This window comes from Carettochelys insculpta, chromosome 12 (assembly GCF_033958435.1).
Source record: "Carettochelys insculpta isolate YL-2023 chromosome 12, ASM3395843v1, whole genome shotgun sequence".
Classification (NCBI taxonomy): domain Eukaryota; kingdom Metazoa; phylum Chordata; order Testudines; family Carettochelyidae; genus Carettochelys; species Carettochelys insculpta.
The window spans coordinates 2,088,942-2,107,318 of record NC_134148.1 but is presented as its reverse complement, the minus strand read 5'-3'; the positions used below and the strand labels follow the sequence as shown (position 1 = coordinate 2,107,318).

General features: G+C 45.8%; 1 protein-coding gene across 3 annotated transcripts in view; it reads left to right on the top strand.

Moving 5' to 3' along the window:
* Positions 1-18,377, top strand: part of BBS4 (Bardet-Biedl syndrome 4) — an 87,410-nt gene that overhangs the window by 31,745 nt on the left and 37,288 nt on the right. For 2 of the 3 annotated variants that reach the window (XM_075007192.1, XM_075007190.1), the window contains exon 3: positions 9,104-9,183. In XM_075007192.1, coding sequence (XP_074863293.1) covers positions 9,104-9,183 — 80 coding nt within the window. Of the gene's footprint in view, positions 1-9,103; positions 9,184-10,125; positions 10,231-18,377 lie in introns of those variants that run through there. The other variant, XM_075007191.1, reaches the window with a different exon arrangement.

Here is an 18,377-nt window from a genome sequence, read left to right as displayed (position 1 = left end):
CTTTAGGCAGATACAGGTCTCTCACCAAGTCATTCAGTTCACTTTGGGTGAAAAGTTGTGGCTCATTACTGGCATGTTCTGGTCCATACTCAGTTTCTCCTCCAACATTATCGGCATTGGTGTTGGAAGGTAACATGAAACTTTCAAGACAATTTGGTGGGTTAGGAATAGGCATGTCAGAGCCACGTAGTATTGGCCGTATTGAAGAAGGTCGGTCTGGGTAAGAAACAGCATGCTTGTTTTGAATGTTATACCCTTCTATATTACATAAACAGAAATAATAGTTGTCCCCGTGACTCTTGGGCTCACACCAAACTGTGGGAATTCCAAATGCCATAGCCTTCTTTTTTCCTTGACGCCACTGTCTCAGAGTCCACACATGATCAACACGCTTTGAGGGGCCCAAGACTTGTCTTGATCCCCAAGTTTTATATCAAAGTAGGCATGATATACTTTTCTAACAAAATCTGTTATGTTCTATATTTGCTTCTTTGGAACAAAACTACCACAAATGTAACAAAATATGTCTGGATCATTCAGGCAACCTTGAGAGGCCATTAAATATTGAGTCTGTTCTGGTCTGGCTATGGTCTGAAGAAGTGGGTCTGTCCCACGAAAGCTCACCTAATAAACCATTTTGCTAGTCTTTAAAGTGCTACTTGACTGCTTTTTGTTTTGAGATGCCATGTTAGGGGATAACCTGAAAAATGCATAAAATGCAGTCGTAAATGTCATTCAAAAGAAAACAATGAAACCGTTCTGTTTTGTTACTCCTATAATATATAATGTAATAATTTGGTGATCCTCTTCAACAAGATTAAACTAGATGGCATTAATTTTGACAAATTCAATCAATTTGGGGTATTTTTGCATGCAAGTTCTTGAAAATAAGTCATTGCATATAGTTTTAAATTCTTGAAAATACGTCACAGCATATAATGTTTAACACATTATAGTAGATTTTTGAAAAAGTAGACTCCAGTTTTCAGAAAATCTGTACATCATGGGCAAAAATGTATGTAATTTTTGAACTCAGCACCCCAAAATTAGATAAGAACAGTTATTTGTTCTCAAACAGTGGAACCCATGCAGAAGAATTATAATCCATGCGGCGGTGTTGGGAAAGAGAAAATCCTATCGCCATATGCCTTTTCTTGGTATTTAGGGATACTTAAATAGCTATGGATGCCTATCCTTTCACTTCTATCTGTACGTTGTCTCCCTTGCCTTCAGAAGATGACCCCTTGCATGAAAAAAGATCTCTGTTAGTTAACTGAGAAAGTGCATATAATCAAGATGGTTACTTTTCTTTGGTAGAGTACTTATTTGGTACTCTTCTTTATCTTTCATACTACTGTGCTCTTTATTAAAATACCTTTTTAGAGACAATTAGCTCTTTTTTCCGTTTGGAACGTTCAAAAACCTAGCTGAAAGTGGTCTGTCTTTTATGGCCTTGAAGAAGTGGGAGAACTAACACTCCCTAATTTTAAACTGTATCACTGGCTTTCTTCCTCTGTGAAGTACAAAAGTGGCAGCGTATGTTACTGTTTTGACTGTGTCTGAGAGATTGATGAAGGCTGCGATTCTGTCATAGAGGTTGCATAAGTCATGAATTCTGTAGCTTTCTGCAACCTCCATGACTTTTGCAGCTGCAGTGCCCAATGTGCATGTAGTAGCCCTAGAACTAGCCACGGGGGACCAGGAGTTCACACAGCCCCGGGGGCAGCAGATCTTGGGATCCACTACCTCAGGACCACTGCTCAGGTGTTCCTGGGGCCAGCTGCCCTAGGTGCTGCTAGGGCAGCCCAGCCACTGTATGGTAGCTATCCCTGAGGCAGCCTGAGCAGCAGCTGGTGCCCATTGGCCTCACAGCCAATGAAGCAACAGCAGTCCTGGAGCCATCCCACAGCCTCAGATCAGCAATGTCCTGGCCCCTCTGCCCATGGAACAGCAGCACGCTGGGGCTCCAGGAGCTGCTACATTTTAGACAGGAATTTATAGAGCTAAAGTCACATACAGATTATTGTCCAGAGCTACCCCGGTTTATTGTTGGTAAAAGTGGCAGACAGGTGGCAGGCTTCTATAAATGTGTGGGTTTTGCCAATGAGCTGTCCATGATTCTTACTAAAAATAACCATGATCAAATCTTAACTTTAAACATAATTATATAACTCTGCTACAATACGGCAGAGTTAAGATTGCTTGGGTGCCCACCTATGAATTTCCACACTTTATTCTTCTAATAGTAACAGAGAGTAAGCCGTGCTAGTCTATACACTATCAAAACAAAAAGTAGTCAAGTAGCACTTTAAAGACTAGCAAAATAGTTTATTAGGCGAGCTTTTGTGGGACAGATCCACTTCTTCAGACCATAGCCAGACCAGAACAGACTCAATATTTAAGACACATAGAACCAAAAACAGTAAGCAAGGAGGACAAATCAGAAAAAGATAATCAAGGTGAGCAAATCAGAGAGTGGAGGGGTGGGGGGGGAAGATCAAGAATTAGATTGAGTCAAGTATGCAGACGAGCCCCTACAATGACTCAGAAAGTTCCCATCGCGATTTAAACCATGTGTTAATGTGCCGAATTTGAATATAAATGTCAGCTCGTACACTTCTCTTTCTAAAACGGAGCGATAATTTCTCTTCAGTAACACACATACCTTGAGGTCATTGACAGAATGGCCCATTCCATTAAAATGTTGACTAACTGGTTTGTGGATCTGGAGTGTTTTGATGTCTGTTTTGTGCCCGTTGACCCTTTGTCTAAGGCGGTTAGAAATCTGTCCAATATACAAAGCATCTGGGCATTGTTGGCACATGATGGCATATATGATGTTAGTAGAGGAGCATGAGAAAGTGCCTGTGCTTCTGTGAGTAACCTGGTTAGGTCCAGTGATGGTATTTCCAGAGAAGATATGTGGACAAAGCTGGCAGCAGGCTTTGTTGCAGGGAAAGGTTCCAGGACTGGTGTTCCTGGGGTATAGGCTGTGGCTGTTAGTAAGGATCCTCATGAGGTTGGGAGGTTGTCTGTGGGAGAGAACAGGCATGTCACCCAGGGCCTTCTGGAGTGTAGCATCCTGATTAAGAATGGGTTGTAGGTCTTTAATAATTCGTTGCAGTGGTCTGAGTTGGGGGCTGTAGGTGATGACCAGTGGTGTTCTGTTCTTGGCTTTTTTGGGCCGATCTTGGAGTAGCTGAACTCTGGGTATGCGTCAACTTATGCCTCGATTACAACATGCAAGAGAGACATTTCCTGGACGCTACAGTACTAATCAAGGATGGCCTGATTAGTACCACACTGTACCGAAAACCTACTGATCGCTATACTTATCTACACCCTTCTAGTTTCCATCCTGCACACGTGACTAGATCCATTGTTTACAGTCAAGCTCTTAGGTATAATCGCATTTGCTCTGATCCAACTGACAGAGACCAAAAACTACAAGAACTTTACCAAATATTCATAAACCTGAATTACCCACCAGGAGAAGTAAAAAAACAAATCGACAGGGCCAGACGCATACCCAGAGTTCAGCTACTCCAAGATCGGCCCAAAAAAGCCAAGAACAGAACACCACTGGTCATCACCTACAGCCCCCAACTCAGACCACTGCAACGAATTATTAAAGACCTACAACCTATTCTTAATCAGGATGCTACAGTCCAGAAGGCCCTGGGTGACATGCCTGTTCTCTCCTATAGACAACCTCCCAACCTCATGAGGATCCTTACTAACAGCCTCAGTCTATACCCCAGGAACACCAGTCCTGGAACCTTTCCCTGCAACAAAACCTGCTGCCAGCTTTGTCCACATATCTTCTCTGGAAATACCATCACTGGACCTAACCAGGTTACTCACAGAAGCACAGGCACTTTCTCATGCTCCTCTACTAACATCATATATGCCATCATGTGCCAACAATGCCCAGATTCTTTGTATATTGGACAGACTTCTAACTGCCTTAGACAAAGGGTCAACGGGCACAAAACAGACATCAAAACACTCCAGATCCACAAACCAGTTAGTCAACATTTTGATGGAATGGGGCATTCTGTCAATGACCTCCAAGGTATGTGTGTTACTGAAGAGAAATTATCGCTCCGTTTTAGAAAGAGAAGTGAACGAGCTGACTTTTATATTCAAATTCGGCACATTAACACATGGTTTAAATCGCGATGGGAACTTTCTGAGTCATTGTAGGGGCTCGTCTGCATACTTGACTCAATCTAATTCTTGATCTTCCCCCCCCACCCCTCCACTCTCTGATTTGCTCACCTTGATTATCTTTTTCTGATTTGTCCTCCTTGCTTACTGTTTTTGGTTCTATGTGTCTTAAATATTGAGTCTGTTCTGGTCTGGCTATGGTCTGAAGAAGTGGATCTGTCCCACAAAAGCTCGCCTAATAAACTATTTTGCTAGTCTTTAAAGTGCTACTTGACTGCTTTTTGTTTTTATTCTTCTAAGTTTAACTCCGATTTTTCTGGGCTTAAAATCCTTATCTCCTGCAGTAATTAAATCATCCCTGTTGTGTGTTTTATCGTAAGGTACTGCTGCGTGCTGTTCATAGCTGTAGTGCCATCTTAACAGAAAGTAGTATGATAAGCAAATTGGGTTTTAAAAATTCTTTCCATGTCAGTTATTTAAAGTGGTGTTTGTAACACAGAGAAACTTGTCAGCTAAGGCTTTTGTGTGTGTGTGTGTGTGTGTGTGGAGGGGATGTTAACTTGCATTCTTTAAGTCCTCTCTGTGTCTCACACTTTGGGTACGTTTATGCTACACAGCTTTTAGTGACAAAGATGTGTCAACACAGTCCTCGTGCTAAGAGTCAGTGCATGAGAACGCTGTTTGTCAGCACTTTTGCCAGCAATATATTTCTACCTCCAATGAGCTGGTTTTGTTTTGTTGGCAGGAGAGCACTCCTGCTCACAATGCAGCGTTCACATGTGCACTTGTCACAGAACTTTCGTGGGTCAGAGGAGTGTGTAGCACCTGCGAATGACAAAAGTTTTGTTGAGCTTGTCTACACTGGCATGTTTTGTTGAGGGGAAAAATGTTTTGTCGATGAAAATGTGTAAGGATGCACTACATGATTTTTGTTGCAAAAAAAAAATCCATTTTCATCAACAAAAAAACTTTCATCTCCATGAGAACTTATGTCTTTTCCCTTTCCTGTGTTGTTGACAGACAGGCAGTATGGAAACCTCGAGGTGTTTTGTTGCTGATTTTGGGCTCCAGGAAGTGGCCCTCAATTCCCAACCAGCTCCACAGGTCAGTAGTCTGACCTCCACTGTCCTGCAGCCAGGTAACCAGTTACCTGCCCCATCCCCTTTCAAGCCCTGTGAAACTTAAATCCCATGTTCTGCTGTCTGAGCCCGTGGAACACCCCGTGCTCGCGCATGCACACGTGTGCGCTGGTTCAATATGCATTGGTCTCATGGCACTTTTTAGGTGCCCCTACCTGCCCGTCTCCCCAAATGCTCCCCACTTGGACCACCGCAGAACTGTTGGTTCTGATCAGTGTGTGGGGAGAGGAGTGTTCAGTACTCACTGCAAATGACACGTAGTCACTGGGACACATACAGGCACATTTCTCGACCCCTGTGTGAAAAGAGGCATGAATGGGCCATGGCTCAGTAGAGAGCGAAGTTTAAAGAACTTGGACGTATCTATTTTAAGACCCATGAAGCAAATCAAAACTCCGGTGCTTCACTGAAGACCTGCTGTTCCTAAAAGGAGCTGGATGCTATCCTTGGTGGTGACCCTGCCTCCTCTGCAAAGAGCCCCATGGACACTTTGGAGGGCCCAGAGGCAGTAATTGGAGAACCTAACCCAGAGGATGACGTAGATGAAGAGGCTGGGGTAGACAAGGACCAGGGGCTCCCCTCCCAACGCCATCAAGCAAGTCTGGCAGCCAGGAACTGTTCTCTTCTGCTGGCAGGTGTAGCCAGTCTGAGCAGATGCTTTCCAGGGATTAGGAAATTGGGGATGAGACACAGGGTAAGTGGCTGTGGCTTGTGCAGTTCTGGGCGGAGGCCATGGAAAGGTGGGAGGCTGGCTGTGTTTGAGTGCTGCACATATCCTTGTGTAGCTAACTGATAGGGCTGAGCAGCGTGTCAATGCTTGTCCTGATCTCAGTAGAATCCTGCAGAGAGAGACTATTGAAACATTTGGACAGATATCTGTAAATTTTCTGCTTACGATTCCATGGCTGCTAGTTTAACCCATTTCACATTGCAGGGCATATGCCTGTACCGTTCTTCCATTCTGTTTGCAGGAGCCAAAGCTGAACATAGGCGAGCTGCACATAAAGCAGGGAAAAAGACGCAAGCCTGGAGAAGCTGTGCTTTGGTTTCCTTGCTTACCCTGATCAGGGAGATGTCTGCAAGGCTGTTGCCCACCTGTGGAGAAGCGTGGCGTAATTAGAACTACGTTCCTGCAAAGGGAATTTTCTTGTTCTGGATGGAATATCTTGTTTCCATTTGCTCAGCTTCCACTGCTGCCTTTCCCTTGCTCATCTTGAGGAAACGGCTCACCAATAAGTGTTCCGGGCAAGTGTCAGTGGGAAAGAAGTGGAAATGTTGGAAAAGGGGTTTGTAAGTGAAATGTTACAATGTAGGACTCGTTAGCAGACATGGTACATTGTGCTCAATATCAGACACCTTTGTGGCCCAGGTGCACAGTGCTCCAGAGAGCTTGCAACAGAGAAGGAAGCACCCTCAGAAAAATAGGGAGGGCTTGTTTCGTAAAGTGCTAAATCAGTCATTGAGTGCGTGCAGACATTGGGAACAGTGCTTGGAAAGATAGGCAGGCCACAGCATGCATGACTGGGGTCCTGGAGGAAGAGACTGAGGTCCTAAAGTACTTGATGAAGCAGCAGAGTGAGCTAACATGGGTTGCCCGCCACCCCTGCATCAGATTCAAAATTCTTTGTCTACCAACCACCCCTACGCCCTCACATTGCTTATCCTTCTCTGTAAGTTGAAATTTTCCCAGGCACTCCAACCCCTCACCCAGTGCTGATTATGATGTCTGGACCTATGCACATCTGTGAGTTGTAACCCTTTGCTAGTTCCTCCCTTACCAGCGGGGAGATGTTTTAATGACAATTAACAGAGCATCAGAAAAAAGGGAGGGATCCATTCTTTCTTGCTACAGGTTCCAGAGTGCTCACCAGAGAAAGGAAATTGGAGAAAGGATGAAAAAGGACACCAGAAGCTCCTAAACAACTTGGTTTCTGAGGGATGTTTTGTATGGTCTCAATATATTCTGTGATCCCACAACCCCTCACAACAGACGTTGTGGCCAGGAAATGTGGGATACATGGCCACAGAGCGTTCTTCCCACTGTCCAATGAGGGAGCTAATGAAGTGGACTCAATCCATTGACAGAGGACTGACTTGACTTTGAACGCTTGTACTCTAGGTGAAGCATAGGTCATCTACAAGATGTCAACACAGGGAGCAAATACGCTTTGGCAACTTTTTTTTTTTTTAAAGCAACCGCTGCATGTTGACATTAGTTTCCTCAACAAAACTTAGTGTCGACATTCCCTTAGTAACAGCGAGCTGTGGGAGAATGCCACAGTGGTAGTGTAGCATGCAAGTTTCCTGTTCGCTGCAATTCATAAAGCTAAAACTAAATTCATATATTGCATTAGTCAAAGCTCAGTGGTTTGAGCATTGGCCTGCTAAACCCAGGGTTGTGAGCTCAATCCTTGAGGAGGCCATTTAGGGAATTGGGGCAAATAGATGCCAGGGATGGTGCCTGGTCCTGCCAAGAGGGCAGGGGACTGGACTAGATGACCTCCTGAGGTCCGTTCTGGTTCTAGGAGATGTATATCTCCAATTATTAAAGTTAAAAGTTTTGAAAAGAAAATACCTGGATCTCTTGCTGTGACTCAGTCATCCGCTGGTTTCTTCTTTCTCCTAGCTTATCTTGACCTGTACTGGAAGATGATGGCAGTTGCTATGGAAAACTTAAAGTGGTATTCCTATTTCTGTGCTGTAGTTACGAAAGCCAAGCATATACCTCCATTTGACAGTTGTATAGTTGGTTCTGGATCCCATGGGATAGGAAGGTGTCGTAGTGCTCTATCATCCTTACTGTTGTTGCAACAGGCTTTGCCTTGCTTTGCTTCGCTTCTACTCTTCTGTCATTATTTTGACTTGCAAACATTCAGCTTTTTTGCCAGTTGCTATGGTTACTTCTGGGCTACTGGCATCTGAACTGCAAAAATGAGTAACAAATAATATATTGCAAGTCTTAAAGAAATGCACAGGGATGGGTTAAGTTTCTAAATCCAGCATGAGTATTACCAGCTAAGCAGTGCCCATTTGTGACTTGCCTTGACAGATGCAGACCCCTTACAAGTGATGTACTAGAGCATAATTCTCTCTTCTTAATTATGTCAATGAGTTTTTTCACTAGTGGCATCACCATATCTCACAAAGGTGCGACAAGTTATAATCTTGCACAATTTCAAAGAACTAAATTTGACCTCTTTACATTATTCCCTAGCACATTGATTCCTCAAGCTGTATCTGTATCTATGGAAGCCCAAACCCAACAACCATTGTTGGCATTCAACTACAATGTATAGAAAGGCACTGGCATTGCTTGCTCCAACAAGCTACACTTGTAGGAGCAGGTCCCTCACATCTGAGCACATGCAGTTGTTCTGATTTTCAGTGAGAGGCTTGTTTGGGCTATTCACTGAACAGTACGTTCTGTCGATCCATTTGGAACTCCTTTTGACTTCCAACACTGAAGTGCAGACTCTAGGCTTTGAGTCAAGAGACTAGCAGGTGCTCCCTTGTGCAGTTCTCATTTTAGGTTGTCCTGCATGTAGAGACTTCCCTTACCAAGGAGACATTTTCTGGCTTGATGCATGTAGGATGGTCAGAGAGCAGGTGTGACAAACTGGGACGCTTTTTTTTATTTTTTTGGCAGGGGGGAGTGGAATAGTGTGTGTATAAGACAAAGTCCCTAGAATTGGGGTGGTCCCAGTAGTATTGGGGCATCTGGTTACTTTGTATGTATGTTCTGTGCTCAATCATTTCTGAACGTTGTGTGTGTTCTGCCAATGTTTTCCACACAGTGCCAGAGCTACCAATCTTGGAAAGAAGGAACTGGCTGATACACCTCCACTATATCCGCAAAGACTATGATGCATGTAAGGTAAGAGCTGCTCAATAGAAAATGGTTTACTGGTTTAATTGTTTAGTTTCTAGGCCAGATTTATATTTTCTCGAAGTCTGAGTTGTAGTAAACATTTTTACCTATGGTCTCAGCTGGTGTTAATATGGGCGGCTCTAATGACCTCAGTGGAGTTATGATGATTTATATTACTTGAGGATCTAAATCTCTGGTTAGGATTTCTAGTTATAAAACTGAAGGGGGAAATTGGTACCTTCCAAATTCATACTCTTCGGTAGAGAGTAGTAAGGGTTCCAAGTATATTCTTTGCTGAATTGACAGAGAGATGCTGAAAACTAAGTGTGTGTGTGTTACTAAAAAAAAAAATAAATTTTTTTTGCACTGCTATTCAAAGAGAAACAGCCGAGCTGGCTTTTATATTCAAATTTGGCACATTAACATGTGGTTTGAACTGGGATGGGAATTTTCTGAGTCACTATAGGGGCTCATCTGCATACTTGGCTTAATCTAATTCTTGACCTCCCCTCCACTCTCTGATTTGCTCACCTTGATCATTTTTTTCTGATTTGTCCTCCTTGTTTACTGTTTTTGGTTCTCTGTGACTTAAATATTGAGTCTGTTGTGGTACGGCTATGGTCTGCGGAAGTGGGTTTATCCCACAAAAGCTCACCTGATAAATTATTTTGCTAGTCTTTAAAGTGCTACTTGACTGCTTTTTGTTTTGATACTTTGTCTACATTTATCATAAAATCAAAGAAGATTAAGGTTGGAAGAGACCCCAGGAGGTCATCTAGTCCAACCTGCTGAATAGAGCAGACCAGCCCCAGCTAAGTCATTTTAGCCAGGGCTTTGTAAAGCCTGTCCTTAAATATCCCTAAGGATGGAGATTCCACCGCTTCCCTAGGCACATACATTCTGGTGCTTCACCAACTTAGTGAAATAAATTTTCCAAATCTCCACCCTAGACATCCCCCACTGCAACTTGATGCCATTGCTTTCTGTACTCTAATTGGCCACCACTGAGAACAGGTTATCTCCATCCTCTGCGGGAACCCGCCCCTGCCCCAGGTAAGTTTAAAGGGTGCTATCAAATCCTCCTTCATCTTCTTTTGTTCCTCCTCAGTTTCTTCAGCCACTTCTCATAAGTCATGTTTCTCAGTCCTCTAATCATGTTTGTTGCTGTCCACTGGAATCTCTCTCCAACATGTGCACATTCTTTCTGTAATGGGGGGCCCAAAACTGGTCACAGTACGGGTTGAACCTGTCTCATCCGGCACCCTCAGGATCTGACCAGGGCCAGGTGAGAAAATTTGCCGGATGATGTGAGGTCAATATTTTCTAGCACATTTCCAACACTTCCACTGTTTACTGGGCTCTTAAAAGACATTTAGGGGTAAATTACAGCTAAAAAACAGCACCAAACACTGGGAGCCAGGACTGGTTTCTGTAAACAAACTTTATGGGACCACGGGAAACTTAGTCACATCCATAATAAGTGGATATCTGGCTAACTAAAATCATGCCAGATTATGGATGTTGCCAGATGAGTGTGTTCTGGATTAGGGAGGTTCAGCCTGTGCTCCTGATGTGGCTTCACCAGTGCCGAATAGAGGGAAATAATTGCTTTCCTTGATCTGCTGGCAGTGCTCATACTAATGGAGCCCCAAGATGCCATTAGCCTTTTTGTCAACATGTTGCATAATATCCAGCTTCTCATCTACTCTAATCCTCAAGTCCTTTATTCTGCAAAACTTCGATTTAGCCAGTCAGTCCTCAGCCTGTTGCAATGCATGGGATTCTTTCATCCTAAGTGCAGGGCTCTGCACTTGTGCTTGTTTTACCTCATCAGATTTCTTTTGGCCCAATCCTTCAATTTGTCTAGGCCTTGCTTACAAATCTCTACAGTTTTAAATTCTCCTTCAAGTAATTGTGTATGTACATTCAGCATGGGTATGGGCACACCGGGTGTATCAGTGCCAGAGAGTTTTCCCTAACAGTAACTCCTTCATATTGTTCGTGGTCAACTCGCTGGTACTCTCTGTGAACTACTGCTCAATCAAAGGAGTATTAATCAAAAGTCTTTGACTTTTTTCTTTAATTTTATTCCTTTATACCATTTTTTTTAATCCTAACTTTTGAGATTTTCCAGCTGGTAGGTCCCTGGGACTCAAACCTTGCCTTGAATTCAGAAGTTAAAGCCTGTTAATGAATCTCATTCCTAACGCTTCAAGTATTTGGGTGAGGGCCACATCACAAATGAGTGCTTTATTTTTAATGGTTTTGAGGCTAGAACAAAGACACTAAAGGGATGTGACTTTGATATATTCTTATGGAGGCTGTCCTTAGACAGAGCCACCTTGATCATCTAAAGAAAGCTCGTCAAAGATTCCTTCCTGAAGTGCTTTCCTGGTCATACCAGCTGAAAGAGGTCCCAAAAGATCCCTATCTCTGGGTCCATCCTTTTTGAGGCGTGTGATGGGGTTCTAGGGTCCCCCACGCTCTGCACCCTGTCCGCAGGAAGGAGAGTCTCTCACTTAGCAGGAGAACAGCGGGTTTATTAGCCGACAGGACTCAGCATCGTACAGAGGAGTCAGTGCAGCAGGCAGAGACAGCCAGTCCCATCCATGTTGGGGAGAGGAGGCCCTGAGGGGCCCCCAGAGCCGGGGCCTTGCCCCCTCCTTTGTCTCTCTCTTCCTCAGCCCAGACTAACTGCTTCCAACTCCCAGTTCCAATTCAAACCCCTCAGGCTCCACCTCCTCCTTTGTCTGCAGTACAAAGGTGTTACCTGGTCGTCAGGGTTACCCTCAGCAGGGGCCCCACACCCTCTGTGAGCCACTCACACACACACAGGTATCCCCCACTCCATCACATCTCTCCCCCCTTCCAGACCGAACTGAGCGGGGTCACTCAGCCAGTGACCTGGGGAAGTTTGGGGCCCTCCCCTCGTGATTGGGCATCGGCTGCACCCTCAGTGCTCCCCTTGATGTGCACCACCTCCATGTCATAATCCTGCTGGGAGAGGCTCCAACTCAGGAGGTTGGTATTGGCCCTTTTCATGTGATGCAGCCAGGCAAGTCCCTTTAGTTCCCTCAGGTTGGTTGGTCTCCCTGCTTCTGTCTCTTGTCCATCAGCCACGTTCTCAAGTCAGGCAGGCAGAGCCCATACAGATGCTGCAGCACCAACAGATCAAATAGTTCTTTTCTGGTCTGGGCCCTGCCCTGTCTGACCACCAGTCCATACAGCTGCTTCAGCCAATGTTTGGAATTCAGTTACAGTCCAGTAAAGGAAGGTACAAATGCTTCCACCCTTGGCATTTAGCCAGACCACCAAAATGGTTGTGTGCCTCAGTTTCCCCTTCCATGCCACACAATAGGTTTGGAATGTTCCTCCTCATGTGAGAGGTTGCAAGACTAGTTACAGGGAACAATGGTGACATTTCAGAGTTACAGACTCCTTCAACATACAATTCATGCTTCTACATCAATGTCATCATGTCAAATGGCTCTTTCCAAACATTTAGTACATGGTACAATTCTACAGCTTTTGGTAGCAGCACCCCTTGGTTACAGCAGTCAGCGTGAGTAACAGAACAACCCCATTGCAACTGCACATTTACGTTGCTCTTTGGTAGACCACAACCTTTGTGCAACATCCTTGAAAATCTGGTATTTTGGGGATAAATGGCTGAGGCCTTTCTTAGCACCATCAAGTTCTAATCTTCTCCCTTGCCCCCTGGGGTGGAAATTTGATCTCTCTGGCTGTGCCCTCCCTTCTAACAAGAGCTGGGCCATTGATGATCTCAGGGAGACGCCCCCTCCCAGCCAGCCTGGAAATTTGCAAACCAAACTGCTTTCTGAGAGTTGTTTTGTGAGTCCCAGACGCAGAATCCACATGGAGGAATCCCTGTTTATCCCTTACTGGCCCACCAGGCCCACAGCTCCTTTGTCCTTTTACCTCCAACTTCTGCCTCCCAGTGGAATCAGAATTGGAGTCCAGTGTGAGAATATAAGTGTTTCTAGCATCTGGAGATGGGGAATTGCTGAACCTCTCCTGCATCCTACAGAGACTGACTGTGCAGCTGTTTTACTTGGTTCTCACAGGGCTGCTCACACTACCTGATAGTTTTCACTTTACTTGCACCAGCTTCCAATTCCTGAGAAACTTTTACCCTGCCTGCTTTGGACCCTTCCAGAGCACAGCCAGTGGTTTCACACTCAGGCAGGTCCTGGCCATCAGGAGCTGAAACAAACTTCTCCCCAGGCAAAGGGCTGCTCTGGCTCTTACAGACATGCACCTTTCCTGTTCATTCTCCTTCACCTCACTCCCATTTTCTGCAGTCCCCACAGACGGGTCAGGAAAAGTTTCAGGGAAATTCTCTTCCTCAAGAGCTCCCCCAAACAACAACTTACCCCTGTCTGGCTCCATAGGGGCACTGCTCCCTTGAGCCACAACCAGCTCCTGGGTTTCACCTACACCCAGGATCACTTCTGGCCCATTAGGCAGATTCCCACGTAATCCCCCTCCAGGCAGACAGCCAGTACCACCGGACAGAAGGTTAGGGTCCCTTTCCTCCCTTCTGCTACCAGCTCCTTTATCTTCATCACTCAGCATAACTCCATTGCCCGTCTGTTCTTGTGTCCTGGCGAGAGGATGACTCTGGTAGGACAGAGTCCTCTCACCCCTCCCAGTAACACCTCAGCATCAGGCACAGAACAAGTACCAGAATCATCTGGTCTCTGGGATTCCCTGATGATACTAACTGGATTAGACCAAGTTAAAGCATCATCCCCCCTGAGAGACACAGAGGTAGGCCCACTTCCCATCTGGGCTTCAGCTGCCCTCAGATCCAGCTCTGGGATCTTGGCTCCATCTCGAGCCCCCACAGGCTCAGGCAAAGGATTCACTTCCCCAGAAGCAGAAGCACTTTTCTTGCACCAAGGACCAGTGTCCTTAGCAGGGATACCACTGCCCATCCCAGAGCCATTCCCTCTGCTCCAGCCCCCATGGCTGGGTTTAGGCACACCTGGAATGCTCTTTCCTGATGGTTCCTTCTCCAGCCACCCCAGGCTGGGGAAGTCTTCCTCAGACAATGGGCTAGTTTCCTCATTGGCACCTTTTCCAAACACAGGCTCTGCTCTCTCCCAAGGCTGCTGCTGCTGTTCAACACAGACAGACAATGGGAGACACTCTCTCCTTTGTCCCAGCCCCCCGGCTGGTCTCCACACACACACAGAAGGTGGAGCAGCTTCTCTCACAGACAACTTGCCATTCCCAGTGGATCAGCTGCTTTCCTGCACAGACACACAGGCACCTTCCTCGGCCCAGGCCTGGAAAACTCTTCGCAGGTCTGTCTTGGCCACTAGTAGATGATGGGTTGGAATCGCTCCTTCCCTCCTTGAGCTGCGGCAGGCCACTCAGTTCAGAGCTCCAGGCAGTCCAGGGTTCCCTGCCCCGATCCGGGCTCACCTCTGCAGGATTTTCCTTAACCCTCAGCTCTGCCACTGCACATCCACGCTGCCTTGTCCAGCTTCTTTAATCTCGAATCGGTTTCCAGGTGCTGCCACTTCACAGCGGAGTTGCTCAGCGTGGTTGCAGGCTCTCAGGCTGATGCCCTCTGCACCCCACGATTCCTGGAAGAATCCCTTCAGTGTGCCAGGCTCCTTGCGGGTCACAAGCTGCCCGGGGTTAGGCCGTAGGCCCCTCCGCCCTCTGGGACCGACTCCAACAGACTCCCAGCGGAACCCCTTCTTCAGTGTGACACCCGCTGTCAGGGACCATGAGCACCCTGTCTTGGGAAGAACTCATTCAGCGTCAGCCTCCTCAGGGGTCACTTGTTCCTGGGGGTTGGGCTCTCGGCCCCTCCACCTTCTGGGACCGACTCCAACAGACTCCCAGGAGTAACCCCTCCTCGGGTGTGACACCCCCTCTCGAGGACCACGACCGCAGTTGCTTGGGTTCGGCCGCAGGCCCCTCCGCCTTGGGGAGCTGCACCTCACTGCCCTTCAGCACACCTGGGTCTCGCAGGCCCCCCTTCTTCCAGGGCCCCGGTCACTTACTGCTGGATGCTCCATCCTCGGGGTGCAGAACATCCCACTTCTGACACCAGTGTGATGGGGTTCTAGGGTCCCCCACGCTCTGCACCCTGTCCGCAGGAAGGAGAGTCTCTCACTTAGCAGGAGAACAGCGGGTTTATTAGCCGACAGGACTCAGCATCGTACAGAGGAGTCAGTGCAGCAGGCAGAGACAGCCAGTCCCATCCATGTTGGGGAGAGGAGGCCCTGAGGGGCCCCCAGAGCCGGGGCCTTGCCCCCTCCTTTGTCTCTCTCTTCCTCAGCCCAGACTAACTGCTTCCAACTCCCAGTTCCAATTCAAACCCCTCAGGCTCCACCTCCTCCTTTGTCTGCAGTACAAAGGTGTTACCTGGTCGTCAGGGTTACCCTCAGCAGGGGCCCCACACCCTCTGTGAGCCACTCACACACACACAGGTATCCCCCACTCCATCACAGAGGCCTAGAGAATCAGAGTCCTAGCCTCAAGTACAAACAGAAATCAGCATCTATCATCTTGACATGTTGCATGGAAGACTGTTCCACAGATGGTAAGTCAGGTAGGTGCTTACTGCTCCCCAATACTGGGTCGGTCAGAAACCTAGGTTGTCGGCCCAGCTGCCCTCTCAAGGATCAGCAAGACAGGTTACTTTGGTGACAGAACAGTGTCCCCTAATCACTACAGGGCTGCAGCTGACATTGGGTACCAATTATGGTGGAGTCTAACATTATGGTTGGGGACTATGCCAGTCAGTGCTGCCACTACCTTCACTTCAGAGCAAAGACCTAGTGTGATACCAAGGCAGCCTGCTTTGCAAGATCATTAGCACTATGTCATTCATCCATGGCACTGTCTGCCTGGGACTCAATGCTGCCTACTAGTTAGAACCACCTCTAGATTCCTTATGCCTTATATTAGCAGCAGCCAGGAAGCCATCCATGCTGCCACAGATGCCAAGTTCCTGACATAGGTCCTGATTTAAGATTGCCAGAGACCCCTCCAGGCACACCGCCGCTGTGATTCTCCAACTTCTCATCAATCAACTCTGAAGTCAACTCTCGGATATCCTGGTACCCAGAATGTAAAGCTTACTCTCACCATGACTATCATTATCATGGCTTTGAGAAGAGATTGCCCAAGAATTGAGATGTCTGGACTAGACAAGCTTAGGGCTTAGAATTGTACCAGCCACTGGTGGTCTTAATAGTTGCTTTGGGGACAAACGCCTCGTCTTTTTTTCATCATCTGATGAACTCATGGTCCGGGAGCCATCATCCCCAGTGCCAGATGACATTTAAACGTATGAGGAGTTACTCAGGAGAATGGCAGCCCTTTTGCAGCCTGTGGAGAAATACATATGAACTTATTGACTTTCTGCATCTTTCTGTGACCCTGCCTATGAATGGTGAACAGCTTCAAGAAGAAACTGAAGGTGGAGCAACTCCACCCTTGATACCCTTGCTCATAGCACCAGGAGCTAGACAGTGAGCAGAGCCACCGAGGCATATCCCACGAAAGAAAACACTCAGGCATCAGTGCCCAAGCATACCTGTAGTGTGACAGACATATGGAACACATCTTAAAGCACAATTGATTCTTAAATGTGTGTTTTCCCAGTTGGTTCACCTTACTGCTTTTTAAAACTCAAATATCAGAATGAATACAGGCTTCCTGTTTTTTCTAGTGACAAATAAGTAGTGACAAATAAGTTTTCCCAGATGATTATAACCCTATTGGGTAGTGCAGAGTCTCTCAAAGGTATTGCAGAGGCAGCGGAAAGACATTGCATTTGGCAAACACGTCACATAAGAGAGTGAAAGGAAAGGTTTTAGCTTTGCTTGAATGAAGGTTGTTCACTTTTCACGACATGTTGCACCTTTTGATATCTCTGCAGTTTGGTGAATAGGTTGGAACTGTTCAGAGGTGCGGAACTGTTCAGAGGTGCAGAACTGTAATGAAAGCGGAGTATAGTAAGTCATTTAAATAGTGTGTTCTCTAGACTAAATTAACACAGTTCATTAAAGAGGAACTGCAAAGCAGCAGGAGAAGGGAACTGGCATTTGGATTTTTTTTTTTTTGCGCTAGGTCTTGGCTTCCCTTATCTTGGAGAATTTCTTGAATGACTGGGAGCTCCCTCAGCTATTAGCTGAAGAAACTAGCATTTTGAATGCTTAACACAATGTTTTTCTCTCAGATCTTGAAATTAAACAGGTGTAACCAAATTCAGTGCTGACAGTCAGAATAAAAATCACTTCCCCTCTCTATTATTCTGGTTGTCCTTTGTTGGTCTTTCTCGTGTTTTTAGAACTACCTCTTTAGTCAGCCATAGAATCTTAGAGTTGAAAAGAGATGAATTCAGATGTAAAAAACCACAGAAAATATTATTTCAACACCTTTCAAACTTTTATTATTCATGATAAAGAGGAACAAAACTGATTTTCTTTTCCTGTGTAGATCAGCTATGAAACATTCACTCTCATACTGATCTGTGGAGCCACTAAAATCTGTAACATCCTTCTTGGTGGCTTGTGAAATGGAACAATGAAAACAAAGTCCAAAGAGTTGCTCAGCACCGTAACCTACAAAAGGATTTCACTTTTTCTTTTTTTCACACATGGGCTCATGTGCACGCACTTGTGGGTACACACATGCAAAGCAGACTCCAGAAAGCAGTATGTGAAGGTCTATCATCTCTTAAAGAATGAGGGAATGAGTGGATCCCTCTTCCCATTGTCACTGGTCTCTGGTGAGTTAGTCCACTGCAGAACATGGTGTTTAAATATAGTTTCTATTATTTCTTAAAATCCTTTATTGCTCAGATGTTTATTGAAAGAACAATTGCCCTGCCAAAACTTAGCTAAGGAGTGACTCTGATCTGTAATAGCAGAGTCCACTGCAGTGGCAACAGTCATTCCTGTAACCTTCTTTCAGGAGGAGGCACCCTCCTTTGCATTAGTTCTTGATTTTCATATCTTAGACACGAATTCTACCTGACTTTTTCCCAAAGAAGTTACTGTCTATTAAGAGTTTCTAAAACCCCAGTACTTACCAGTAATGCAAAGCATCAGTGCAGAATGACTTCTTCCACCACCCACCCTTTTCCAAAACAGAAGAGTTAACTTCTGTACTTTCCCTCCCTCCACATTTGTTTTTGGGTTTCTGAGCTT